At 62.1% G+C, this 27407-nt stretch overlaps 1 protein-coding gene across 8 annotated transcripts in view; it reads left to right on the forward strand.

Annotated features, from left to right (window-relative positions):
• The window catches only part of ANK1 (ankyrin 1), a 131446-nt gene that overhangs the window by 84003 nt on the left and 20036 nt on the right, over window positions 1-27407 (forward strand). For 7 of the 8 annotated variants that reach the window (XM_075123390.1, XM_075123391.1, XM_048829439.2 and 4 more), the window contains exons 8-30: window positions 445-543; window positions 898-996; window positions 1620-1817; window positions 1903-2001; window positions 5496-5594; window positions 5833-5931; window positions 6558-6755; window positions 6970-7068; window positions 7145-7243; window positions 8419-8616; window positions 9287-9385; window positions 9814-9912; window positions 10653-10751; window positions 10996-11088; window positions 11456-11528; window positions 12293-12316; window positions 13337-13430; window positions 14062-14140; window positions 15065-15162; window positions 15247-15471; window positions 17182-17336; window positions 26413-26624; window positions 27088-27292. In XM_075123390.1, coding sequence (XP_074979491.1) covers window positions 445-543; window positions 898-996; window positions 1620-1817; window positions 1903-2001; window positions 5496-5594; window positions 5833-5931; window positions 6558-6755; window positions 6970-7068; window positions 7145-7243; window positions 8419-8616; window positions 9287-9385; window positions 9814-9912; window positions 10653-10751; window positions 10996-11088; window positions 11456-11528; window positions 12293-12316; window positions 13337-13430; window positions 14062-14140; window positions 15065-15162; window positions 15247-15471; window positions 17182-17336; window positions 26413-26624; window positions 27088-27292 — 2842 coding nt within the window. The remainder of the gene's footprint in view (window positions 1-444; window positions 544-897; window positions 997-1619; window positions 1818-1902; window positions 2002-5495; window positions 5595-5832; window positions 5932-6557; window positions 6756-6969; window positions 7069-7144; window positions 7244-8418; window positions 8617-9286; window positions 9386-9813; window positions 9913-10652; window positions 10752-10995; window positions 11089-11455; window positions 11529-12292; window positions 12317-13336; window positions 13431-14061; window positions 14141-15064; window positions 15163-15246; window positions 15472-17181; window positions 17337-26412; window positions 26625-27087; window positions 27293-27407) is intronic. The other variant, XM_048829440.2, reaches the window with a different exon arrangement.

The raw sequence follows: 27407 nt of genomic DNA on the forward strand, positions 1-27407 counted from the left end.
GGTATGGCATGATCCGCCTGGAGTCTGCCCGGCTGCTCTGGGGCGTGCGGACTGGAGGGCAGAGATCCCATGGGCTGGGCAGACGGCCGCCTCGCCAGGGGCTCCAAATTGCAGTCAGCAATTACTACCCCAACCCCTCCTACCTGTCCCAGCCGCCTTCACCCCACTGGGGACCTCCGGCCTCTCTCGGCTCTGCTGGGAACTGACCCCTCACAGCCCCGTCTTCATGCAGCGCACGAACGACCCGTCTCCTCACGACAAGCGTTGGCCTGGGGTCTCCCAGCTCTGACTGCTCCATGGGGCAGTGGGTGCCGACCTGTCTCCCCCAGCTCTGTGGGGTAGTGGGTGCTGACTGTCCTCCCTCCAGCTCCGTGGGGCAGTGGGCTCTGACAGCCCATGGGGTTCCCAGCTCGACGCTCTCTGATGCTATTTCTCTGCCCCTAGAACGGGATTACTCCACTGCATGTGGCTTCCCGCCGGGGCAATATCATCATGGTGCGGCTGCTGCTGGACCGAGGGGCCCAGATAGAGACAAGGACCAAGGTGAGACTCACCGTGTCCCCAGCTTGTGTCCCCCCACCTTGCGTGCATGGGCCAGAGACCCCCCCCGGGGGTGGAGCTGTGCAGAGCCCCCGCAGACCAGAGCCCTTGTGCAGCGGGAGCCACTGGCCATGTGCGTGCACTGTGCAGACGGTCTGGTGAGCGGGTGTGTTGCCGGTCCCTGGGAAGGGGGCAGCATGATGGAGAGGTGTGGCTGGCTCCTGGAGCGTGCAGGGAGTGTGAGGCTGGGACAAGCCTCCTGCACCCTGTGCGCTTGATTTCACATCCCTGAGTTCCCCAGAGTCTCTAGCCACACCCGCCCGCCCCGAGACCCTGACCTCCCTCTCTGTTCTCTAGGACGAGCTGACTCCCCTGCACTGTGCAGCCAGGAATGGACACATGCGAATCATGGAGATCCTGCTGGACCACGGGGCTCCCATCCAAGCAAAAACCAAGGTGCCTGGCCCTGGCCTGTGGGGCTCTGAGAGTTGCCTTGCCAGTTGGCTCTGCCTTGGAGCCTGGGCCTGCTCCCTGGGCGCTGGGGAAGCTAGGGCTCTGAGAGTCCCATGCTAGCTGGGCATTGCCAGTGGGCAGAGACCTGGGAATGCCCCACACTACAGAGGCTCCCTGAGCTGTAATGCATGCTTGGGCCTGCCCCAGCAGCCTGGAGTGGGCTCCTGGCGCTCTGCGGGTGGGGAAGAGCAGCTCTGATTTGACGCACAAGGCAGTGTGGGCTTCCCCAGCCCACACCGAGCAGTGCCCCTCACTCACACCCGCCTGCTGCCTCCCAGGGCCAGGCCACGAACATCCCCTGCAGTGGGAACAAGGCTTCTGAGAAAGGTGCAGTCCCCATACCGCAGCCGGCCAGGCAGCAGTGCTGCAGCTTGTCCCCCAGCCTCAGCCCAGCACCATGCATCCTCTGCCCCTTTGCAGGGATCTCAACGCCTGTGCAGGGCCCCCAGGCCCTCTCCCTGCCCTGGGTCTCTGGCAGGGGCCAGATTTGTGCCCCATTGGCCCAGGGGAAACCCCTGTGTCCTGCCTGGCTCTGCCCTAATGCCCAGGCTGTTCCCTGCCCTCAGAACGGCCTGTCGCCCATTCACATGGCGGCTCAGGGAGACCACCTGGACTGCGTGCGGCTGCTGCTGCAATACAAGGCTGAGATCGACGACATCACCCTGGACCACCTCACGCCACTGCATGTGGCCGCACACTGCGGGCACCACCGCGTGGCCAAGATACTGCTGGACAAGGGGGCCAAGCCCAATGCCCGAGCACTGGTGAGTAGCGTGGGCTGGGCAGGGGGGCCTGGTGGGAGGGCTGTGCGCCGAGGGTCTGACCGGACGCCTCCCTGTCTGTTCACAGAATGGCTTTACGCCGCTGCACATCGCCTGCAAGAAGAACCACATCCGGGTGATGGAGCTGCTGCTGAAGACTGGCGCCTCCATTGATGCTGTCACGGAGGTACGCGGCCCTGCCCCGGCTGCGGAGACGCACTTGCCTTGGCTGCCCTTCCTGTGTTCAGGGTGTTGCTGCCGGCATGCAGCAGGAGGGGCCAGCCCGGGGGAGGCTATGCTCCGTGGGGTGGTGGCCCTGGCCCTGCCAGGTGCCTTGCTCTGGTGGTGCTGCCATCTCTGATGCAGTGAGCAGAAAGGCCATGGCCTAGCAGCACCTTGGAGCAGCGGCACAGGTTCACTGCCCATGGTGGGAGGGAGCAGGGAGCTCTTCTCTGCCAGCCTGGCCAGGGGGCCCGGGTAGCCGGGCTGGGTGTGCTGGGCTGCGGCACCTCCCAGACCTGGGAACCAGGAAACAGTTCTCCCTCACCCGTGGCCTGTGAGTTTGGGCACCAGCATGAGACACCCCAGGGCTTCTGGGCCTGATCTTGGGGTATGTGGGAAACTCCCCGTCACTGAGCCAAGGTGACAACCCTGGAACGGGCAAGGCCATCGTTGCTGCTTGTGTCAGTGGGGGGCTTCCCCATGCTCCCTGCAGAGCTGGGAAGGGCTCCCCCATGCCACAGGAGGGGCTGCTAGTGGCCTGGAGCAGAGCTGCTTGAAGGAGCTCAGACACTCTGCCCAGGCTCTTCCCAGCCCCCTGATCCCCTCCCAGGGCCATCAGATACACACGGGGGATAAGTCCACCGGGGGGGGGGAGAGGAGGAGGGCAGGTACTCCTCCCCCCAGCCCTTCCCTGGGGCTAGCCTGTCTCATCTGGCAGCAGGAGCCTGGTCTGTCAGTGATGGTGTCAGCTATTGGAAATGCTGGGTGGAGGTGGACTCTCGTCCCCCATACGCGGGCACCATGCCAGCTGTGCTGACTTCCTGCCTGTCTCTCTTATCCCCCGTGTGCGGGAACCGCGCCGGCTGTACTGACTCTGCCTGTCTCTCTTATCCCCCGTGTGCGGGAACCGCGCCGGCTGTACTGACTCTGCCTGTCTCTCTTATCCCCCGTGTGCGGGAACCGCGCCGGCTGTACTGACTCTGCCTGTCTCTCTTATCCCCCGTGTGCGGGAACCACGCCGGCTGTACTGACTCTGCCTGTCTCTCTTATCCCCTGTGTGCGGGAACCGCGCCGGCTGTACTGACTCTGCCTGTCTCTCTTATCCCCCGTGTGCGGGAACCGCGCCGGCTGTACTGACTCTGCCTGTCTCTCTTATCCCCCGTGTGCGGGAACCGCGCCGGCTGTACTGACTCCCTGCCTGTCTCTCTTATCCCCCGTGTGCGGGAACCGCGCCGGCTGTACTGACTCTGCTTGTCTCTCTTATCCCCCGTGTGCGGGAACCGCGCCGGCTGTACTGACTCCCTGCCTGTCTCTCTTATCCCCCGTGTGCGGGAACCGCGCCGGCTGTACTGACTTCCTGCCTGTCTCTCTTATCCCCCGTGTGCGGGAACTGCGCCGGCTGTACTGACTCTGCCTGTCTCTCTTATCCCCCGTGTGTGGGAACTGCGCCGGCTGTACTGACTCTGCCTGTCTCTCTTATCCCCCGTGTGCGGGAACCGCGCCGGCTGTACTGACTCTGCCTGTCTCTCCTATCCCCCGTGTGCGGGAACCGCGCTGGCTGTACTGACTCTGCCTGTCTCTCTTATCCCCCGTGTGCGGGAACCGCGCCGGCTGTACTGACTCTGCCTGTCTCTCTTATCCCCCGTGTGCGGGAACTGCGCCGGCTGTACTGACTCTGCCTGTCTCTCTTATCCCCCGTGTGCGGGAACCGCGCCGGCTGTACTGACTCTGCCTGTCTCTCTTATCCCCCGTGTGCGGGAACCGCGCCGGCTGTACTGACTCTGCCTGTCTCTCCTATCCCCCGTGTGTAGGCACTGCGCCGGCTGTACTGACTCTGCCTGTCTCTCTTATCCCCCGTGTACGGGAACCGCGCCGGCTGTACTGACTCTGCCTGTCTCTCTTATCCCCCGTGTGCGGGAACTGCGCCAGCTGTACTGACTTCCTGCCTGTCTCTCTTATCCCCCGTGTGCGGGAACCACGCCGGCTGTACTGACTCTGCCTGTCTCTCTTATCCCCCGTGTGCGGGAACCGCGCCGGCTGTACTGACTCTCTGCCTGTCTCTCTTATCCCCCGTGTGCGGGAACCGCGCCAGCTGTACTGACTTCCTGCCTGTCTCTCTTATCCCACGTGTGCGGGAATCGCGCCGGCTGTACTGACTCTGCCTGTCTCTCTTATCCCCCGTGTGTAGGCACTGCGCCGGCTGTACTGACTCTGCCTGTCTCTCTTATCCCCCGTGTGCGGGAACCACGCCGGCTGTACTGACTCTGCCTGTCTCTCTTATCCCCCGTGTGCGGGAACCGCGCCGGCTGTACTGACTCTGCCTGTCTCTCTTATCCCCCGTGTGCGGGAACCGCGCCGGCTGTACTGACTCTGCCTGTCTCTCTTATTCCCCGTGTGCGGGAACAGCGCCGGCTGTACTGACTCTGCCTGTCTCTCTTATCCCCCGTGTGCGGGAACCGCGCCGGCTGTACTGACTTCCTGCCTGTCTCTCTTATCCCCCGTGTGCGGGAATCGCGCCGGCTGTACTGACTCTGCCTGTCTCTCTTATCCCCCGTGTGTAGGCACTGCGCCGGCTGTACTGACTCTGCCTGTCTCTCTTATCCCCCGTGTGCGGGAACCACGCCGGCTGTACAGACTCTGCCTGTCTCTCTTATCCCCCGTGTGCAGGAATCGCGCCGGCTGTACTGACTCCCTGCCTGTCTCTCTTATCCCCCGTGTGCGGGAACCGCGCCGGCTGTACTGACTCTGCCTGTCTCTCTTATCCCCCGTGTGCGGGAACCGCGCCGGCTGTACTGACTCTGCCTGTCTCTCTTATCCCCCGTGTGCGGGAACCGCGCCGGCTGTACTGACTTCCTGCCTGTCTCTCTTATCCCCCGTGTGCGGGAACCACGCCGGCTGTACAGACTCTGCCTGTCTCTCTTATCCCCCGTGTGCGGGAATCGCGCCGGCTGTACTGACTCCCTGCCTGTCTCTCTTATCCCCTGTGTGCGGGAATCGCGCCGGCTGTACTGACTCTGCCTGTCTCTCTTATCCCCCGTGTGCGGGAACCGCGCCGGCTGTACTGACTCTGCCTGTCTCTCTTATCCCCCGTGTGCGGGAACCGCGCCAGCTGTACTGACTCTGCCTGTCTCTCTTATCCCCCGTGTGCGGGAACCGCGCCGGCTGTACTGACTCTGCCTGTCTCTCCTATCCCCCGTGTGCGGGAACCGCGCCGGCTGTACTGACTCTGCCTGTCTCTCTTATCCCCCGTGTGCGGGAACCGCGCCGGCTGTACTGACTCTGCCTGTCTCTCTTATCCCCCGTGTGCGGGAACCGCGCCGGCTGTACTGACTCTGCCTGTCTCTCCTATCCCCCGTGTGCGGGAACCGCGCCGGCTGTACTGACTCTGTCTGTCTCTCTTATCCCCCGTGTGCGGGAACCGCGCCGGCTGTACTGACTCCCTGCCTGTCTTTCTTGCAGTCTGGCCTGACGCCTCTGCACGTGGCCGCCTTCATGGGGCACCTGTCCATCGTCAAGATCTTGCTCCAGCGCGGCGCGTCCCCCAACGTCTCTAATGTGGTGAGTCCCATCAGGGCAAGAGGGCGTGTCGTGTGGGGTCCTGCCATCCCCATTTGGGCTTCCAAGCTGCAGAGGCTCCCGAGGTGTCTCCCTGGACCCTCCCTCGCATGAGTCCGGCCTGAGGCTGCTCTCCGCGGGGTGAAGCCTGCATGCAGTGACTGACAGGCTGCACTGGGGCAGCTCCCCGGGGAGCACGGAACCCCTGATTCACTCTCCTCTCCCTTGTCCCTGGATGCAGAAGGTGGAGACACCCCTGCACATGGCGGCCAGAGCTGGGCACACAGAAGTGGCCAAGTACCTGCTGCAGAACAAAGCCAAAGTAAATGCAAAAGCCAAGGTATGTCTGGCAGGGAGGGGGCTCCGGCCAGCTGGGTCCCCTCTCTCCTTCCACCTGCCTGGGGCTGAGCTGGGCCAGAGGGTTGTGCAATGGCAGGAAACGGTCTGTGGGTTCCTCTTGTGGTTGGAGCTGCCACTTGCCATGGGGAGCTGCAAACGTAGTAGGTGCCTGTGGGGCAGGGTGCACTGAGGCCAAACTCCCTGGGCAGGTTGGTGTCCCCAGCTCTATGGGTCTCCCCTTTTCTCTGAGGCCAGGCTGGGTGCTGGGGGCAACGGGTGCTGGTCTCTCTCCAGAGTGCCGTGCAATGCCCCAGTGGCAGGTCTGAGCCCTGAGGGCTGTCACTCAGTGGGAAGGCTCCAGACTCTGACAGGGCACATCTGTCCCCGAGGCAGCTGTTCCTGGCCTGATGGAGACGCCTGCCAGGTGAGCAAGAGCTGCCCCGAGGATCACCCTGCCTGCTGCTGAGGCACAGAGCTCAGTTGGGAAGGAGATCAGACCTGTGGCCCGTCCGGTCTGAGTTGGGCCAGCTCCTGCCGAGCCGGGGAGGGTGGGCTCCCCTCCATGCCCCTGGCTGGGCTGGGAGAGAGCAGTGGGTCCCCCCCAACCTCTCTCTGCTCCTCTCCCAGGATGACCAGACCCCGTTGCACTGTGCTGCACGTATTGGCCACACAAGCATGGTGGAGCTTCTGCTGGAGAACAATGCCAACCCCAACCTGGCCACCACAGCTGGGCACACACCCCTGCACATCACTGCCCGGGAGGGGCATGTGGACACCGCCCTGGTGCTGCTGGACAAGGAGGCCTCGCAGGCCTGTATGACCAAGGTAGGCTGGTGCGGCCTGTGCCCACAGTCCAGGCAGGGGTCCCTGGGTGGGGCTGGGTCAGGCCGCTGCTGGGGAAGCCTGGGCCATGTATCTCCTCAGTGCCTTCCTGAGAGGGGAGAGAGGAGGGCTCCCTCGTACCCCAGCTAGTCTCCACGCTGCGTCTCGGGTCCCTCCCCAGCTGTGCATGGCCCTGACGCTCTGTGTTTCTCCTCAGAAAGGATTTACCCCTCTCCACGTTGCAGCCAAATACGGGAAGGTGGATGTGGCCAGGGTGCTGCTGGAGCATGATGCCCACCCCAATGCGGCAGGGAAGGTGAGTACCGCCTGGCCATGGGAGCCAGGGAGCCGGGGGGCTGGGCTGCGACTGACCTGTCTGTGCTTCCCCCCAGAACGGCCTGACACCGCTGCACGTGGCTGTCCACCACAATAACCTGGAGATCGTGAGACTGCTGCTGCCCAAGGGGAGCTCCCCGCACAGCTCAGCCTGGGTAAGGCACCGGCGGGGCTGGGGCTGGCGGCCTTGGGGCCTTGGGCTGTATGTGGTTGGGAGAACCCGCATGGTCCAGCCCTGTTGTGTGCAGGACCGGCCTCCTCCACGGCCCACGGCCCTTCCACTGTGACTGGGCACGGAGCCACAGCAGGGACCAGCAGGCCCACTTGGGAGCAAAGGGTGCTGAGCCAATTAACCCTGAACATGCCCTGTCCCTCTGCCAGCCCCGTGGCACCTTCCCCCTTCCCCTTTCATCCACAGCCTGCCCAGCTCTCTGCCCCTCCTTCCCCTGCAGCCTGCCGGGCTCCCTGCTTTGCCACTCCCCCCAATGGCCAGAGCCCTTCGCTGGCTCTGGGCTCCCGGGCTGGGGGGTGGGAGCTGGCTGCCACATAGGAGGATCACCCACAGAGGAGAGCCCCATGCAGGCCGTCAGCGAGGGATGTGGTCTCCATGGTGACCACTGTTAGACATGCTGCTGTCTGGCAGTTTGGGAATCGCATGTGGCCTGTGCATTGGAGAACCACCAATGTTAGAAACCTCCATGCTGGCAGCCACTGGGCCAGGCTCGCCCCTGCTCTGAGCCACTGGCCAGACCTGGAAGGGGCCCCATGCTGACCTGGAAGGGGCCCCATACACCTGTCCAGCCACTTCAGAGACAGGGTCATTTCAGAAGCAGTATTCTCTGAGTGTGCACGCGGCCTCCTATGCCTGACTCTCCCACCGCCTAGCCTGCACGCCAGTACCCTTCTGGCCTGACAGCCCTGCTGACACCCCGGCAAGAGGGGTGCTGCACTGGATGGGCTCCCGCTCCACGCTCACACATGGCAGAGCACAGGACAGCGAGCGGGGAGGCCCGGTCTGCACCCCATCCCTAGGACACTGGCCAAAGGCTGAGCCAGAAGCAAGCAGGAGCAATAACTGCCAGGTCCTGGGGAGTCCCTGGCTGGCCCCAGTCAGTGTTGGAACAGGTGGTCTCTCAGATCCCTGCCCTGCTTTGAACTTCGGCTGACCGGCAGGGAGATGTTGGCTCTGGCAGAGAGAGATAAGCCTCGGGGCTCTGGACATGTGCTGGGGGGAGCAGTCCTGCCTGAAGCCTGGCCCGTGGGTGGACTGGTTGGGACCTAGCAGGGCTGCCCAGCGTCTGCCAGGTGAGTGACTCCTCTCTCCCTGCAGAACGGTTACACCCCCCTGCACATTGCGGCCAAGCAGAACCAGCTGGAGGTGGCCAGCAGCCTGCTGCAGTACGGGGCTTCTGCTAACGCTGAGTCCATGCAGGGTGTGATGCCTCTGCACCTTGCTGCCCAGGAGGGGCACGCGGACATGGCAGCACTGCTCATCTCCAAACAGGCCAATGGCAACCTGGGCAACAAGGTGAGCAGAGCAGAGCTAGGGACATGGGCTCTCGCCTGGAAGGCTGGGAACAGCCCACTTCGCCAGGCTTTCCTTGCACACGGGGAGCCCTCCAGGGTGGGAAGGAGTCAAGGAGGCAGCAAGAGCCAGTGGCTGGAGAGCAGGGCCCCCAAGTCCTGACCCCTGCACTGCCCTCCTGGCTCTGGGCAAGTCCTGGCACCTGGCTACGTTGGGGAGCCCACTTCCCCCGTCGCCCTCCCCTGGGGCAGGGGCAGTGGTTGTGTCCAGGGGGACCTGTCTTGCTCCTGCCCCAGGGGAGCTTTAAAGGTGTCTCTGGGTGTGCTGTGTTTGAACCACGTATTTGGATGCCAAATTCAAACTGACGTTCCCCAGAGCCGCTCTGCCAGCTTCTCTGGGTTACACTGGGGCTGGACTCGCCTGCCGCCTGCCTCCGTTGTTGTGCTGCGCTGGACGGCAGTGCCCACGGTCGTGTATGTCTGACATGTTGATAACCGACTCTGCGTTGCGTCACCCTGACCCCCATGGAGGTGGGAGGAGTGGTGCAGCCCTGACCCCAATGGAGACAGGGGGGTGTCACAGCCCTGCCCTCCACAGAGGCAGGGTGCCACGGCCCTGACCCCCATGGAGGTGGGTGGCCCGACCATAGTATGTGACCTGGCTTTCTTTTCAGAGTGGCCTGACTCCTCTGCACCTGGTAGCCCAAGAGGGGCACGTGCCAGTCGCTGATGTTCTGATCAGACATGGCGTCACAATGGATGCAGTGACCCGGGTAAAGAGGGAGGCACAGACTCCCCCCCACACTCCCCCCCCACACTCCCCCGGCCCGCCCAGACCTGCTCTCTAGCTCCCAGTTCCTGAAAGCCAACAGCAGAAGGCATTTCTCCTTCTGACAGTCTCCTCGGCTTACCTCTCAGGGCTCCTGCCCCACTGTTCCCCTCCTGCCCCAAAGCACGCTGATAGGAGGGGGCTCCTGGCACAGCCAGGGGGCGGGTTGCTTGGGGCACTCTGCAATGGCTCTGAGCTCTTGGCATGGCACTGCCAGGGCACAAGGTTGGTGCCAGGAGTGGCTCCAATCTGATGTGCCTGCTGCACTGTGGGCCCCCCAGCCCCATGTGGATGGTGCACCCTGAGTCAGGGCGAGGGAGCGGGTTGGCGTGCGATGGCTGTGTGAGCCCGGGTCCCTGGTCTGCCTTTCAGATGGGCTACACACCGCTGCACGTGGCCAGCCATTATGGGAACATCAAGGTGGTGAAATTTTTGTTGCAGCACCAGGCAGACGTCAATGCAAAGACGAAGGTACAGAGAGCCCTCTAACCCTTCTCTGCGCCCATATGCTACGCCTGCCTGCAGTGGGCAGCCATGTCCGCCACCTCTCTGCTCTGTGGAGTGCCTCCACAGGCTGCGGAAGGGGGCAGAGCACCTGGGTTTTGCTCCATCTCATGCTGTGGCTGGGTGGCTGCTGCTTGCAGGGGTCAGGTGGTGGCTGGGCCCAGCACAGACTATGGCTGACTGAGCCTTCCTGGGAGCCCAGAGCCAGCAGCCGGCTCTGCTGGGCACCTCCCCACAGCCCAGCTGCTTTGAGCAGCCCATGTGTTTCTGACTGGGAGGGGCAGTGTGGGAGAGGGCAGAGCAGCCTGGGGACCATCCAGCATGTCCCGGAGAATGGGCCCAGCCCCCTGTGCCTCTCTGACCCCGGGCACCCGGAGAGGTGGACAAATCCCTCTCCCTCTGGGTCACTGGCTGCTGGGTGTCAGTGTCCTGGGGGTTGCATTTGTCATTGTCTTCTCAGATAGATGCTCCATTGACCTGGGGTTAGCCTCAGCCAGTCCTTTCGAATGACCCATTCAGGCTTCAGGCCAGGAGGTGACATTCCTGCCTGTGTCTCTTGTCCTGCCCTGAGAGCACAGTCCCCCACTGCCCCATCCCATCGCCCGCAAGGTAACAGTGCAGCTTATAAGGGAATCTGAGGCACACTCAGGGATCATAAAAACATTGCAACCTGTCGCTTTGTCACAGCCCTCTGCCTCCCTTTGCAGCTAGGGTACACCCCTCTGCACCAGGCTGCTCAGCAGGGTCACACGGATATCGTCACACTGCTGCTGAAGCACGGCGCCTCCCCCAATGAGGTCAGCACGGTGAGTACCGCGGGTGATGCCAGCCCCGAGGCTGCTCTCTGAGATGTGCCACTCACACTCACCCTGCACACGTGCCCTGCAGCTCATGCCCTGCCGCCCCTCGCTCACACGCGCTCTCTCTTACAAGCGTCCTCTCGCTTGCCCCCTCCGCCACCCCTCACACTCCCACTCTCTGGGATCCTGCCACCCACACCAGTGCAGTCCCGCCCCAGCGGCTAACCCTGCCCCCTCTCTCCCTGTGCAGAATGGCACCACGCCCCTGGCCATCGCTAAGCGCCTCGGCTACATCTCTGTCACGGATGTGCTAAAATTAGTTACAGAAGAAACCAGCACCCCGGTGAGTCCCTGCCCCTCCCTCGCAGCGCGGGGCGCTCCCTGCACACGCTCTGGGATGATCCCTGGGGCCTGGCCTTGGGGAGAGGATCCCATGGGGGGTTGGCTCAGCCACGGGGAGCTCTGGTGCTGCCCACAGCGGCCCAGGCTGGCGAGGCTCCTGCTGCCCAGCTGTGGTGTCAGCTTCTGCCCTGGGTGGGTCGTTGGTGGAGAGGTTTGAACCCAGGCTTCTGGGTCTGAGTCCCTGGGGTGAGCTGAAGGCCCAGCTCCATTAGCTCCAGGCTGGCCCAGCAAGCCGCACTGGGTGGGCTGGGTGTGCCCGGCTGAGGCTCTGGGGCCAGCCCAGCTCTGACTCTCTCTCCCTCTCACAGTTGGTCAGTGACAAGCACCGCATGAGCTTCCCTGAGACGGTGGATGAGATCCTGGATGTGTCCGAGGATGAAGGTGAGGGCAGGACAGCAGAGCTCCTGCAGGCCAGGGAGCCCCCTGGGCTGGGGGCTCTGCCAGGCACAGTGTCTCTGGAGGGCAGAGAGGAGATGTACCAATGGAAATAGGGGGAGCTCTGACAGGAGGGATCTCCCTGGAGGTGAAGGGGGGAGCTCTGCCAGGCGGGGTCTCCCTGGGATCAAGGGGGGAGCTGTGCTGGGGTGGGTCTCCCTGGGGGGTGAAGGGGGGAGCTGTGCCAGGCAGGGTCTCCCTGGAGGTGAAGGGGGGAACTCTGCTGGGCAGGATCTACCTGGGGGGGTGAAGGGGGAGCTCTGATGGGCAGGGTTTCCCTGAGGGTGAAGGGGGGAGCTCTGCCAGGCGGGGTCTCCCTGGGATCAAGGGGGGAGCTGTGCTGGGCGGGCTCTTGGGGGTCTGTGACATCAGAGATTTGCACACTTCCCCAAGGCCACCAAGGAGAGACACCCAGACCCCTGTAGCCCCTGCCCAGGCCCAGGGGCTCTCGCCATGGGTGCAGAGCTGCCCATGGCTGAGGCTGCCCAAGGAGGGTGGGCTCTGGCAGCACACACCACTGCCCCCGTCAGGCCACACCGTCGGGGTCCCAGCTGTAGCAGTTCCCAGTTCCCCGCTGTGGCGAGCCCTGGTGAGCTGCCCCCACGAGCGTGGCAGGGGCCGTGCCTGGTATCCACAGGGCAGTGAGCGTCACATGTGGCTCACACGCCTCTCCCGCCCGCTCCTCAACTCTGACTCTTCTTGCTTTGCAGGCTCCACTCAGGTCACTGTCATGGGTATGGACTGTGTGTGTCACTGTGGCCCCGCTTCACCGCCCCATTTCACCCACACGTGCTCACTGACCCATCCCACTCCGCGGGGCTTCCCATCGGCCCTGGTTGCTGCTGGGCTGGAGCCAGCCTGGGCCCTAACACCATTGCGCCCTGCCCATCTGTCTGTGCCCATGCTGCCGTCCTTGTGCTGATTGCATGAATGGGCATTGTCTCCTCCTGACCACCCCCTCACTCCCAGGGGTTCCCAGGCCAGCCAGGGACAGGCAAAGCGCCCGGGCAAGGGGTGCTCGCTGGAGGAAGGGAGCCTGAGCCTGTGTTTTGTGGGAGATGGGCGCCCAGGTTTGCCCAGCAGGGACTGCCCACTGCAGCGCTCCTGATTTCATCTGGGTGCCTGGGTGCTGAGGTGTTCCTGGGCTGCTGTGTCCGGGCCCCTCCTGCCCCAGGGGTTCTGGCCTCTCCGACAGCAGAATGCTGGGTTTTGTTCCCAGGGGAATCCCATCAGAGTGGGCTGAGCCCCCTGCCCCAAGTGTAAATTGGGCTGGTGATCGGGAAGCACGGGTCTCTCCCGTCCCATGCACCAACTCTTCATCCCGTTGCACCATGCTCTCGGCAGGGCGCTCAGGGAGCAGGCCGGGCAGGAGAGCACCCGTCAGCAGGAAGGGTAAGGATCTTCTGGGAGAGGGGCCGGCGTGCTGCCTGGGCAGCTGTAACATCAACCACAGCTCATGTCATGCTAACCCGCGGCATGGGCCTCGCACCCAGAGACAAGGCATCCCAGCTGGCAGACAGCGTGCCCTGGAGACAGGCTGGCCAAAAGTGGCGCAGTGACGGGTGGGGCAGTGTTGCTGGCTGACACCAGGAGCCAAGAAACAAGCCCTGGCTTGGGGGTGGAGATGCCAGCCCATGGGGAGCTGGGCACAACCAGCTTAGCTCTGTGCCAGCCCAGGCCGGGGCAGGGAGAGGACCTGACGTCTGGCCCTCTGCCATTCTGCCCCGGTGGGCTGAGCCATGTCTTGGTTCCAGGGGAGGAGCTGGCTGACACCAGGCCTGAGAAGCAGGATTCCAGGGAGCAGGATGAGGAGAAGGAGATGGAGTTTGTCCCCAAGCTGGATCAAGTGTAAGAAGCACTGCACGGTGCTGTGGTGGCAGTCATGGCATAGTGGGGCAGATGCTGTGAGGCAGAGGTGGTGTGGTGCTGCGGGGGTGCTCTAGGGCAGAGCTGGCATGGCAGGGCAGGTGGGTGCTGTGGGGTGGCCATGACATGGTGGGGCAGGTGTGGTGCTGTGGGGCAGAGGTGGCATGGTGGGGCAGGCATGGGGCTGTGGGGCAGAGGTGGCATGGTGGGGCTGTGGGGCAGACATGGCGTGGGGGGGCTGGTGAGGGGGTTCAGCCTAGCTCAGTCTACAAGGCCCTTTCCAGCCTGACCTTTACATCCCTGCTGCTGTCCCCAGGGTAATGCTGTCCCCCTTCCCCCCAAGCCAGTGGCTCACACCAGGGGTGCTGGGAGCATGGAGCCCACTCCCCAGAGACGCGGTGGGGTCAGGCCAGCGCCAGGGAGTGCAGGTCACTCGTGGCGTGGTCCTTTGCGAGAGTCAGTGCTCGTGGGCCTGCGGTCTGTGCAGAGCCCTCTCTCAGGGACACCTCACGCTCGGCGGGTGCTCCAGGGCCTGGGGCCCACAGGGGAATCGTAGCACACGAGCGTTGCTGTCAGAGGCTGCTTGTGACCGTATCCCTTGTCACCTGCCCAGGGTGGAGTCTCCAGCCATCCCGCGGATCCCCTGCGTCACACCTGAGACTGTGGTGATCAAACCGGAGGAGCCTGAGCAGGTGGGTTCTGCCCCACCCAGGGCCAGGGAGTCCTGGCTGGCTGCACTGAGGGTAATGCCTGGCACAACCGAGGTCTGGCCCGGTCCATTCCAAACGCCTTGTCTAGCGAGAGAACGGCTGGGGAGGGCAATCAGAAGCCAGCTGGAGACGTGAGGAGCAGGAGCTGCAGAGGAGCCTCCTCCTTCACCTGCCCTGGGGAAAGGGGGCTTGCAGCCACCACACCTCCGCCCTCATGCTGTGCTGGCCATCCAGCTCTTGTGGGGTTTGGCTCAGAGCTGTCCTCTGGGCAGGGGCTTTCCGCAGCCAGCCTGGGCTTGGCAGACCCCCTCTCTCTTGTGTCCCTATTCCCACCCATGCAGAATGGGTGCCGTCCTGAACTGCACCCCTGGCAATGCCTGTGGGCAGGGCTCGCCCAGGCTGGGAGGTCAGCTGGGGCAGCTTTGAGGGGCCTCTGGCAGACAGGGGTGCTGCAGCTGTATCTCTGGGTGCATGCTGGGTTCCAGGGGCCTTAAAGGAGGCTGGAGCTGAGGCCGGGCCCTCTCTGGCTGGTGGCAAGAGGCAGAGCTGCTGGCAGAGGCGATAAGGGTGCTGAGGTTCCAGGCCACAGGGCCTGCAGGAGTCCAAGGCCACTGCTTCTTGATTCCTCAGGTTTCCAATATTCGAGGCCTTCCCAAGCTGGCTCTGAGCCTCACCAGGTCCCAGTACCAGCCCCTGGCTGAGGTTTTGTAATGGGCTGTAATGAGAAGGGACATTTTCTCCCCTTGAACTTCAGTGGGCCTGGCCCTTTCCCCAGCAAGGTCTCAACTGGCATGGGAGTGGTGATAGCCCACCGTACGGGAGCCAGGATTTTGCCAGGAGCCCCAGCATAGCAAGATGGGAAGGGCAAGCAAGCTGTGTCTAACGAGCTGTTTCCTATTTGCTCAGCCATCCAAGGAGTTCGACGAAGACTCCTTAATCCCCAGCAGCCCCGCGACAGAGACCTCGGACAACATCAGTCCTGTGGCCAGCCCCGTGCACACAGGGTGAGTGCCCAGCTCCCATGCGCACCCTCATGCCAGGCAGTTGGTGAATCTCGGTGGGACACCCGGGTTTGTCTGTCCTTGTAGGTTCCTGGTGAGCTTCATGGTGGACGCCCGCGGCGGCTCCATGAGGGGCAGCCGTCACAACGGGCTGCGAGTGATCATTCCCCCCCGGACCTGCGCTGCACCCACCCGCATCACCTGCCGCCTGGTAAAGCCGCAGAAACTGACAACACCACCGCCCCTGGCTGAGGAGGAGGGTCTGGCCAGTAGGATCATTGCACTGGGACCCGCTGGGGCACAGTTCCTGAGGTGAGCGGTGGGGAGGTGTCAGTTCCCAGTCAGAGCCCCGATCTCTACCCCCCTGGAGGGAGCAGGGGAGGTGACAGCCAGGCCTCTGCTTCCCTTTGCTGCTAGCACTGGCAGAGAGAGGGGCCTGGCCCTCCGTTGGGGTCGACTGGCACAGCCCCACTGTAGCCACAGGCATTGCTCAGGCCAATGGTGCCATACCACCCTGTGGCCAGTGGCACTGTGGCAGTTTACACCAGCTGATGGTCAGGCCCAGGGATTTTACACCTTCTGGTCTGTACCCCGTGTCGAGCTGCCCTTCAGTGACATGGGAGCGTGAGTTCTGATCTCAGGGCACCTGGGTGCAAGCCCCCATTGGTGGTGAGTTCTGCCCTTAGAATCAGCCAGTTATCAAGGTTAACTCCTCGGGCACTGTAACAGCCTTACCATGAGTCACAGACTGGTCTCTTGTCACCCAAGGGGGCCTGCCTTTGTGGCTGATGGTCCCTTACAGCACCAATCACAGCAATGCAGGTCACTCCCAGTCCCAAAGGCCAGTCTCTTACCCCAGATCAGTTGCACCTGGAGCTCTCACCAAAGCCAGTGCTTGTAGCCAGTCCTGTAATAAATGATGTATAGATTTGTTACCAGGGAAAGGAAACGAGAGTTATTTACAAAGTTAAAGCAGATACACATAGATATACACATACAGAGTTCCAGTCTGAAGTTTCAAAAAGTATTAGAAGCTTCTATAATAAGCAAGCTCGGTACGTCCTTTAGGGCTAACCGAGGCTGAGCAGCTGGGGAGCCCTAGAAACCTTGCCTCCAGAGTTCAAGCAGCATAGAGATCCAGTTCCTTCTTGTCAGAGGTTTTTATTCCCTTCCCCCAGTGCTCTGAGCTGAGAACTCAGCTGCTGGGAGAAATCCACTTGTGTGACTCATCTTCATGGGGGGAAGAACAGAGCTACAAACACTTTTGTCCTCTTTAATGTCCCTCTTTAGTCCGTCTGGTGTCGATGAGTCTTCCTTGTTGGCCAGGTCATAACAGCTCTTGTTGGAGAGCAGCACTTTACACTAGTTAATGTCTCTCTCCTGTCCAGTGCTTTGCAGTGGCAGAGACACTTACAAAACAAATGCTCAAATATTACCGTACAATATGGGATCCAGAGGCTATGAGACCTATGCAGGCAGCCGCTCACCAGTGTTCTTAAAGTCTAAACACAGGCTAAGAATCCTAATGCCCATTTTAACAATACTAACACCCAGGTGAGTCGGACGGGTTCCAGCCACGTATTTGTCAGTGTGCAGCAGAGACATGGGCCCTCGGCATGAGCTGGCACCTGGCCTGCCAGCGTCACACCCCATAGGCAGGGGCTTGGCCCTTGGAGCCCAGCACACTGATACCAAGTGCCGCAAACAAGCAGGCCCCATTATAATGGGCCAGTGGGACCTGTGGAGTCCTTTGCAAGCGGCCAGTCCCATGACCCCTAGGGAGGATTGGGGCAGGGGGAGGCCGAGGATCAGTGCGAAGAGACTAGCCCAAGGCCACAGAGTGAGTCTCAGACCACAGATGTCCTGGTTCCCTCTCCTGGGCTTTACCCACTAGGCTCCCCTGCCCTCCCCCGTCTGGGCAGCTTGATTCCCTCCCGGCGAGGCCCTGCTGAGAGGTGCTCCGTGCTGTGTCAGCGGCACAGCTCAGCCCCAGGCCCCTCTCAGTGCCGTGCTCTCCCGCAGCCCTGTGATTGTGGAGATCCCACACTTCGGGTCATACGGGCGGCGGGATCGGGAGCTGGTGGTGCTGCGCAGTGAGAACGGCTCCATCTGGAAGGAACACCACAACCGCTACAGCGAGAGCTACCTGGACCAGGTGCTCAACGGCATGGACGAAGGTGAGTGCGCTAGGCCAGGGGCAGGCTGGAGGGGCTCTGCCACGGCAGAGCAGCTCCCTGTGGGGCAGGGCAGCCGTGCCTGGCTGCAGCTGACAGGCAGGGTGGTAGGCAGAGTGTGCCTGGGCAGGGCTGGCACATGCAGGCAGGGCTGAGGCTTGGTCGGGCAGAGTGGGGGCAGGGATGGGGCATGGCCGGTAGGGGTGGGGCTGGTGGCCAAATGGGGTGGGTTAGTGGTGGGGCTAGTGCAGAGTGTTGGCAAGGCTGGCATGGGGCTGGGTGACATGGTGTCACGGAGTCCCTGGGCGATGCTCTGGAACTGCTCCCCATGAAGTCAGTCAGGACTCTGGGGTAGTCGCCTTTCTGTGAGCAGCCTGTCTTCAGGACACACAGCTCACACAGCTTCCACCTTCCTGGGTCTGACCTCGGAGCATTCAGCATCCTCTGCCCCTCCGTGCGCTTTCCCCCAGCGAGTCCGCTCAGGCGGGGCTCCTGGGGAAGCCAGAGGGTCCTGCACCCCAACTTCGCAGTCAGACGTGACTCTCAGCCAGCCAGTAAAACAGAAGGTTTATTAGACGACAGGAACATGGTCTAAAACAGAGCTTGCAGGTGCAGAGAACGGGACCCCTCAGCTGGGTCCATTCTGGGGGGCAGTGAGCCAGACAACCACATCTGCACTTCACTCCATGTCCCAGCCAGCCCCAAACTGAAAACCCCCTCCAGCCCCTCCTCCTCTGGGCTTTGTTCCTTTCCCCGGGCCAGGTGGTCACCTGATTCCTTTGTTCTCCAACCCTTTAGCTCTCACCTTGCAGAGGGGGAAGGGCCCAGGCCATCAGTTGCCAGGAAACAGGGTGTCGGCCATTCTCTGTGTCCAGACTCCTGCACACACCTGCCCTCTAGGGCTCTGCAATGATCATACACCCTTACCCCACCCCCTAGATACTTAAGAACTGCCTAGGGGAAACTGAGGCACCCCCACACTATTCAGAGGAAACATTAAGAACAGTCCCACTTCGTCACATCTCTCCCCCCTTCGAGATCGAACTGAGCGGGGTCACTTTAGCCGGTGACCTAGGGAAGTTGGAAGCCACCAACGTTCCCATGGATGCCCCAGCATCTCTCCCATTCCTTGGTAGGAGTTACACCAGGCCCTTCCATTTTCACACCCTCCCTTAGGTCAGGGGTGGTCGATAGCACTCGCAGGCCGCATGTGGGAAGGTTTATGCAGCCCATGCCGTTTGGCCACCCCAAGAATGTCTCCCCATTGACCATCACCTTCTGCTCCCACTGGAGGTCCGAGGGGCCTGGCCCCAGGAAACTCCACACAGACATATAGGTTGGGGTCAGGAGTGGGAGCCTGTCCACATCCCCAACCATCTGGCTGACGGAGTCTATGGCCTTGGGACCCAGCAAGGGAGCTAGTGTCGCGGAGTGTGGGGGAGTCCAGGCCCTGCACCCCTCTTCCTGGGATCCACTGAGACTCTCAGCCAGCCAGTAAAACAGAAGGTTTATTGGACAACAGGAACACAGTCCACAACAGAGCTTGTGGGTACAACCAGGACCCCTCGATCACGTCCTTCTGGGGGAGCAGGGAGCTTAGACCCCAGCCCTGGGGTTCCCTGTGTTCCTCTCCCCAGCCTCCCAAACTGCCAACTAACCCCACCCAGCAGGTTCCCTGCTGCAGCCTCTGTTCACATTCCCGGGCAGAGGTGTTACCTCCCCCTCCCCCTCCTGGCTCAGGTGACAGGCTCTCAGGTCTCCCATCCCCAGGGCACATTCCCAGGTCAACACTCCCCCCTCCCTGCTGAGTCACTTCGTCACATCTCTCCCCCCTTCGAGACTGAACTGAGCGGGGTCACTGTGACCAGTGACCTGGGGAAGTTCGGGGCCCCCTCTCCGGGACAGCGCATCCGCTATCAGGTTGGCACTTCCCTTCACGTGGACCACGTCCATGTCGTAATCCTGCAGGAGCAGGCTCCATCTCAGGAGCTTGGCGTTGGCTCCTTTCATCTGGTGCAGCCAGGTCAGGGGAGAGTGGTCGGTGTACACGGTGAAGTGCCGCCCGAAGAGATAGGGCTCTAGTTTCTTGAGGGCCCACACCATGGCCAGGCACTCCTTCTCGATGGCCGCGTAGTGTTGCTCCCGGGGTAGCAACTTCTTGCTCAGGTACACGATGGGGTGTCTCTCCCCCTTTTCATCCTCCTGCATTAACACCGCCCCCAGTCCCGTGTCGGAGGCGTCGGTGAACACCACAAAGGCCTTGTCAAAGTCCGGGTTCGCCAGAACTGGGCCACTGACCAGAGCCTCCTTCAGCGCCCGGAAAGCCACCTGGCACTGCTCGGTCCAGACCACCTTGTCTGGCTTCCCCTTCTTGCATAGCTCAGTGATGGGGGTGGCTATGGCGCTAAAGTGGGGCACAAATCTTCGGTAGTATCCTGCCATCCCAATAAAGGCTTGGACCTGCTTTTTGGTGTGGGGAGCGGGCCAGTCTCTGATCACCTCCACCTTGGCTGGTTCCGGCTTTAGGCGGCCGCTCCCCACCCGATGGCCCAGGTAAGACACTTCCGCCATCCCCACCTTGCACTTCTCCGCTTTTACAGTCAGCCCAGCCCCCTGGAGTCGGTCCAGCACTTGTCTAACCTGGGACACGTGGTCCTCCCAGGTCTGGCTAAAGACACAGATGTCATCAATATACGCCACGGCAAAACTCTCCATCCCCCTCAGGAGCTGGTCCACCAGGCGTTGGAAGGTGGCCGGCGCTCCCTTGAGGCCGAAAGGCAGGGTCAGGAACTCATAGAGCCCCAGAGGGGTGATAAAGGCCGATTTCAGTCGGGCATCTGCATCCAGCGGCACTTGCCAGTAGCCCTTTGTAAGGTCCATGGTGGTAAGGTACCGAGCTCCTCCCAGTTTGTCTAGGAGCTCGTCCGGCCTGGGCATGGGGTAGGCATCAGATACAGTGATGGCATTGAGCTTCCGATAGTCCACGCAGAACCGGACCGACCCGTCCTTTTTGGGGACCAGCACCACCGGCGAGGCCCAAGGGCTGGCAGATGGCTGGATCACCCCCAAAGCCAGCATGTCCCGGACCTCTCTTTCCAGGTCCTGAGCAGTTTTCCCTGTGACTCGGAAGGGGGAGCATCTTATCGGTGGGTGCGACCCTGTCTGCACCCGGTGGACAGTCAGATTAGTGCGTCCAGGCTGGTTGGAAAACAGCTGTCGGTACGGATGCAGCACCCCCCTGACCTCAGCTTGCTGGGCAGGGGTTAGCTGATCCGAGAGGGGGATTGTTTCCAGGGGGGAACCAGCTCTGGTCCCAGGGAATAGATCTACTAAAGGGTCATCTCCCTGCTCTTCCCACTGTCCACACACGGCCAACACCACATTCCCCCTGGCATAATATGGCTTCATCATATTCACATGGTACACCCGGCGGTGGTGCGCCCGGTTCGACAGCTCCACCACATAGTTTACCTCATTGAGCTGCTTGACGACCTTGAAAGGGCCCTCCCAGGCGGCCTGTAGTTTGTTCTTTCTCACTGGGATGAGAACCATCACCGGATCCCCGGTGGCGTAGGCACGGGCCCTTGCCGTGCGGTCATACCAGACCTTCTGCTTCTTCTGGGCTCTGGCCAGATTCTCCCTGGCCAGGCCCATGAGTTCAGCCAGTCTCTCTCGGAAGATCAGGACATACTCCACCACTGACTCTCCATCGGGAGTGGCCTTCCCCTCCCACTCGTCTCTCATCAGGTCCAGGGGGCCCCTCACCCTCCTTCCATATAACAGTTCGAAAGGCGAAAATCCGGTAGACTCCTGGGGCACCTCCCTGTACGCGAACAGCAGGTGAGGTAAGTACTTGTCCCAATCCTGCGGGTGCTGGTTCATAAAGGTTTTCAGCATCATCTTTAGCGTCCCGTTAAACCTCTCCACCAGCCCGTTGGACTGGGGGTGATAAGCTGAGGCCCAGTCGTGCCGGACCCCACATTTCTCCCACAAGCACCGGAGCAGGGCCGACATGAAGTTGGAGCCTTGGTCTGTCAAGACTTCCTTGGGGAACCCCACTCGGCTGAAAATGGTCAGGAGCGCATCGGCCACGGTGTCTGCTTCAATGGAAGCTAAGGGCACTGCCTCGGGGTAGCGGGTGGCAAAATCTACCACCACCAGAATGTATTTCTTCCCCGACCGGGTCGTCTTGCTGAGAGGCCCCACGATGTCCATGGCCACCTTCTGGAAAGGCTCCTCTATGATGGGCAAAGGTCTCAAAGCCGCTTTCCCCTTGTCCCGGGCCTTCCCCACCCTCTGACAGGGGTCACAGGATCGGCAATACTGCCGGACCGTGGTAAAGACCCCGGGCCAGTAAAAGTTCTGTAGCAACCTCTGCCGGGTGCGCCGGATTCCCTGGTGCCCTGCGAGGGGGATGTCATGGGCCAGGTACAGGAGCTTGCGGCGATACTTCTGGGGGACCACCAGCTGCCTCCTGATCCCACAGGACTCTACTTCCCTTGTGGGAGCCCATTCTCGGTACAGGAACCCCTTCTCCCACAGGAACCTCTCCTGGCAGCCTCTCCTCATGGTTCGTACCACACCGAGGTCGGCCAGGTCCCTGAGCTTCCGCAAGGAGGGATCTTTCCTCAACTCGGCCTGGAACTCAGCGGCTGGGGAAGGGATGGGGACCGGTTCCCCCTCAGTGGCCAGGTCTGAGGCCTCAGCCTCTCTGAGCCGTGCCCCTCGGCCCTCCCTTCCCACCAGGGTAGGGTCCTGCGCCTCCGGTGTGGTACCCTCCCCGAGGTCAGGGAGCAGTGGCCCTCGCCGGCTCTGGCTACGGGTCACAACCAGGGCGGTCTGGGGCTTGCTTGGCCAGTCCTCTAGGTCTCCCCCCATCAAAACTTCAGTGGGCAAATGGTGGTGTACCCCCACATCCTTGGGGCCCTCCTTGGCCCCCCATTTCAGGTGTACCCTTGCCACGGGCACCTTAAATGGGGTCCCGCCCACCCCTGTCAGGGTCAGGTAGGTGTTGGGCACCACCCGATCTGGGGCCACCACCTCGGGCCGGGCCAGCGTCACCTCCGCGCCCGTATCCCAGTATCCATTGACCTTCCTCCCATCCACCTCCAGGGGAACAAGGCACTCTCTCCGGAGGGACAGCCCCGCGCCCACCCTGTAAACTGAGCGCCCTGAGTCCAGAGCCTCCAGCCCTCTGGTGGAGCTGGCCTGGGGTACTCTTCCCTCCTGAGCAGGTGGTAAACTGGTAGGCCCCCTTTCCTGGGTCGTCTGCCCCTCGTCCAGCTGGGTCCCTACCCAATTAACCCTGGGTAGGTTGGGTCTGCTCAGTTTGTCCCTGAGCCCAGGGCACTGGGACCGTATGTGGCCTCTCTGGCCACAGTGATAGCAGCTCAGGTCACGTTGGTCCCCTCGAGCGGGTCGGAGGGGCCCGACGCCAGGCGTTCCCCTTGGGAGGGGGTTCTCCCTATTTCCCCGCTGGGAGGCCCCCTGGTGACTCTCTCTCTGCATCGGGGGGGGCCTGTTCTTTTGGGACTCCTCCCGGCTACCCCCTGACCGACTGTTCACAAACTCGTCGGCCAGCTGCCCTGCGTGCTGGGGGTTCTCTAGCTTTTTGTCCACCAACCACAGCCTCAGGTCGGAAGGGCACTGTTCATACAGTTGCTCCAGTACAATTAGGTCAAGCAGGTCCTCTTTAGCTCGGGCCCCAGCTGTCCACTTGCGGGCATATCCCTGCATCCGGTTGGCCAGTTGTAGGTAGGTGACCTCAGGCGTTTTACGCTGACTCCGGAACCTTCTCCGGTACATCTCGGGGGTCAGCCCAAACTCACGGAGCAGGGCCTGTTTGAACAGTTCATAGTCCCCTGCCTCCGGCCCTGTCATCCGGCTGTACACCTCCACGGCTTTGGGGTCCAGTAAGGGGGTGAGAAACTGGAGCCTGTCTGCAGGGTCAACCCTGTGCAGCTCACAGGCATTCTCAAAGGCCGTCAGGAAGCTATCTATGTCCTCCCCCTCCTTCCGCTGGGCCAGGAAGCACTTATCAAAGTTCCTTGCAGTCTTGGGTCCCCCCTCATTCACCACAGCCGGGGCCCCACTGCTCTTCAGCCTGGCCAGCTCCAGTTCATGCTGTCTTTGTTTCTCCTTCTCCTGACGTTCCCTCTCCTTCTCCTGACGCTCATGTTGACGTTGTTTCTCCTCATGTTGACGTTGTTTTTCATGATCCTCCAGCTCCCTCATTTTCATCTCCCTCTCCCATTCCAGCCGCCTCCGCTCCAGGGATGGGGAGCTCCGCCGGGAGGATCCCCTGCTGGGTGCTGGGGTCAGGGTGCCCTCGGTATTCGCTGGGCTTCCCCCAACCCCTCCCCCAGGCATAGGTAGGAAGGGTCTCGGGATGTCCTCGGCAGCAGTCTGACCCCTCCCAGCCCGGTCAGGCCCCGGGGCCCACGCTGCGTCTGCCGGGCGGCTCCCCTCAGGGACAGGGATCGGGTCATCCAAGCGATCCCTCTCCTCCAACTGGGCAATCAGTTGTTCCTTGGTGGACCTCCCGATGCGCAGCCCCCTCTGCCTGCACAGCTCCACCAGGTCACTCTTAAGGCGTTTAGCGTACATCTCCCTGCTGGCCACTCGCAGGCCGGGCAGCTTCCCACGGTTTCCAGGAAAAGCCCTTAGTGTGCCAGTCCTTCTTGAGGTCACCACCTCTTTGCCAGGGTCGAGCTGCAGACTCCTCCGCCCCTGGGACCGCTCGCTGCAATCCCCCGGGGGACCCTGTTACTGCAAAAGTCTTTCTCTCTGGTCACACATTCCCAGGGGTTAGCCGCCCCCCGAAACCGTCTCTCTCTGAATCTTCAGCACGCCTGGTCCCCGTCAATTCCCCTTCGTTTTACTGTTCCCCAGTCACTTACTGCAGGAAGCGCCGTTCACGGGGTGCAGTAGATCCCACCGCTGCCACCAGTTGTCGCGGAGTGTGGGGGAGTCCAGGCCCTGCACCCCTCTTCCTGGGATCCACTGAGACTCTCAGCCAGCCAGTAAAACAGAAGGTTTATTGGACAACAGGAACACAGTCCACAACAGAGCTTGTGGGTACAACCAGGACCCCTCGATCACGTCCTTCTGGGGGAGCAGGGAGCTTAGACCCCAGCCCTGGGGTTCCCTGTGTTCCTCTCCCCAGCCTCCCAAACTGCCAACTAACCCCACCCAGCAGGTTCCCTGCTGCAGCCTCTGTTCACATTCCCGGGCAGAGGTGTTACCTCCCCCTCCCCCTCCCGGCTCAGGTGACAGGCTCTCAGGTCTCCCATCCCCAGGGCACATTCCCAGGTCAACACTCCCCCCTCCCTGCTGAGTCACTTCGTCACAGCTAGACACCGGGGCTTTTCCGCAGGGTCCCCCTGGTTCAAATCGCCAGCCTGCTCAAAGGCAGTGAGGTGGGCATCCACACACACCCCTCCTTAACCAGGGGCAGCAATTTAGTCTCGAGGTTCCCTGCGGAACTGGCCCCCCGGGATCTATCCCCACTCACCCCTGGGAGGTCCCCTAGGCCTCTCCGCTCCCCCACCGCCAGTTCATGCTGCTGCTGCTTCTGCAGCTCTTTCTCGGGCTCTCGCTGTCTCCCAGGGTCCTCTTGCTCTCTCAGACTCAGCTCCAATCCCGTCCGTCTCGATCCCCCGATGGGGAACCCGATCGTGAAGACCCCCGTCTGGTCGGGGACAGGAGTCTTGGCGATGCCTGGCTCCCGCTCCAGCTGCTCCCAGATCCTGCTATAGCCCCAGTTGGGGTCAGGAATCTGTTCCTTAGAGCAGTCATCCTCCTCCAGCTGCACGATTAACTCTGCTTTGGTGAACTTTCCAACGCTCAACCCTCTCTTTTTGCACAGGGTTACAATGTCCTTCTTAAGGAGAAGGTGACAGGCCATCACTCCGCTCCTCCCAAGTTGTTGTGGACTCACAGGCCCATGTGTTCTCAGCTCCCCACGGTTTCCAGGGAGAACCCCTAGTGTGCCAGCCCTTCTCGAGGTCACCACCTCTTTGCCAGGGTCGAGCTGCAGACTCCTCCGCCCCTGAGACTGCTCACTGCAGTCCCCAGGGGGACCCCATTACTGCACAGTCCTTCTCGCTGGTCACACACTCCCAGGGGTTAACCGCCCCCCGAAACCGCTCCTTTCTGAGCCTTCAGCAGGCCTGGTCCTCGGCAATCCCCCTTCGTGTTACTGCTCCCCAGTCACTTACTGCAGGAAGCGCCATCCACGGGGTGCAGTACATCCCACCGCTGCCACCAGTTGTCACGGAGTCCCTGGGCGATGCTCTGGAACTGCTCCCCATGAAGTCAGTCAGGACTCTGGGGTAGTCGCCTTTCTGTGAGCAGCCTGTCTTCAGGACACACAGCTCACACAGCTTCCACCTTCCTGGGTCTGACCTCGGAGCATTCAGCATCCTCTGCCCCTCCGTGCGCTTTCCCCCAGCGAGTCCGCTCAGGCGGGGCTCCTGGGGAAGCCAGAGGGTCCTGCACCCCAACTTCGCAGTCAGACGTGACTCTCAGCCAGCCAGTAAAACAGAAGGTTTATTAGACGACAGGAACATGGTCTAAAACAGAGCTTGCAGGTGCAGAGAACGGGACCCCTCAGCTGGGTCCATTCTGGGGGGCAGTGAGCCAGACAACCACATCTGCACTTCACTCCATGTCCCAGCTAGCCCCAAACTGAAAACTCCCTCCAGCCCCTCCTCCTCTGGGCTTTGTTCCTTTCCCGGGCCAGGAGGTCACCTGATCCCTTTGTTCTCCAACCCTTCAGCTCTCACCTTGCAGAGGGGGAAGGGCCCAGGCCATCAGTTGCCAGGAAACAGGGTGTCGGCCATTCTCTGTGTCCAGACTCCTGCACACACCTGCCCTCTAGGGCTCTGCAATGATCATACACCCTTACCCCACCCCCTAGATACTTAAGAACTGCCTAGGGGAAACTGAGGCACCCCCACACTATTCAGAGGAAACATTAAGAACAGTCCCACTTCGTCACACATGGGCATGGGTGAAGTGGAGGTGGGGCCAGTGCATGGCTGGGCCCTGCTTTCTCAAAGTGGGGCTGCTGTTACAGAGCTGGAGAGCCTGGAGGAGCTGGAGAAGAAGAGGATTTGCCGTATCATCAGCACCGATTTCCCCCTCTACTTCGTGGTTATGTCCCGTGTCTGCCAAGACTGCGACCTGATTGGCCCCGAAGGGGGGTGTCTGAAGAGTACGCTGGTTCCCATGGTGCAGGCCACCTTCCCGGAGACAGCCGTGACCAAGAGAGTCAAACTGGCTCTGCAGGTAGCAGTCTCCATGGCACTGGGGACGGACAGAGGGACGGGGCCTGGGCCAGCAGTGCAGGTACCGGGTGTCCCTGCCCCTGGGGACAGACAGACGGACAGAGGGATGGGGCCTGGGCCAGCAGAGCAGGTACCGGGTGTCCCTGCCCCTGGGGACAGACAGACGGACAGAGGGACGGGGCCTGGGCAGGCTGTGCAGGTACCAGATATCCCTGCCCCTGGGGACGGACAGAGGGACGGGGCCTGGGCCAGCAGGGCAGGTACCGGGTGTCCCTGCCCCTGGAGTGGATGGGCAGACGAAGATGAGGCGGGCTCTTCCCAGGCAGCGTGCTGGTTCCAGACCAGCCGTGCTGGGCAGCAGTACTCCATCATCTCCCAGGGCAAGGGGTGCCAGCCGGTGACTGCTCCCGACCTGGGGGTGGGGGGGGGCTGGCCCTCATGGCCCTGCCTGTTCTGTCCCGCAGGCGCAGCCCGTGCCGGATGAGCTGGTGACAAAGCTGCTGGGGAACCAGGCGACCTTCAGTCCCATCGTCACCGTGGAGCCGCGCCGCAGGAAGTTCCACCGGCCCATAGGGCTCCGCATCCCGCTCCCGCCCTCCTGGAAGGACAATCCCCGGGACAGCGGGGAGGGCGACACCACCAGCCTGCGCCTGCTCTGCAGCGTTGTCGGTGAGAGCACCTGCCCCACCCTGCTGCAACTGCCTTAGGGCAGCGCAGGGTGGCCATGCTGGGGCTCTTTCCCCTGGCACTGCTCCCCCACCTGCCCCAGGGCTCCTTCTCCTCC

Source organism: Caretta caretta, chromosome 26 (genome assembly GCF_965140235.1).
Source record: "Caretta caretta isolate rCarCar2 chromosome 26, rCarCar1.hap1, whole genome shotgun sequence".
In the NCBI taxonomy this organism is placed as follows: Eukaryota; Metazoa; Chordata; order Testudines; family Cheloniidae; genus Caretta; species Caretta caretta.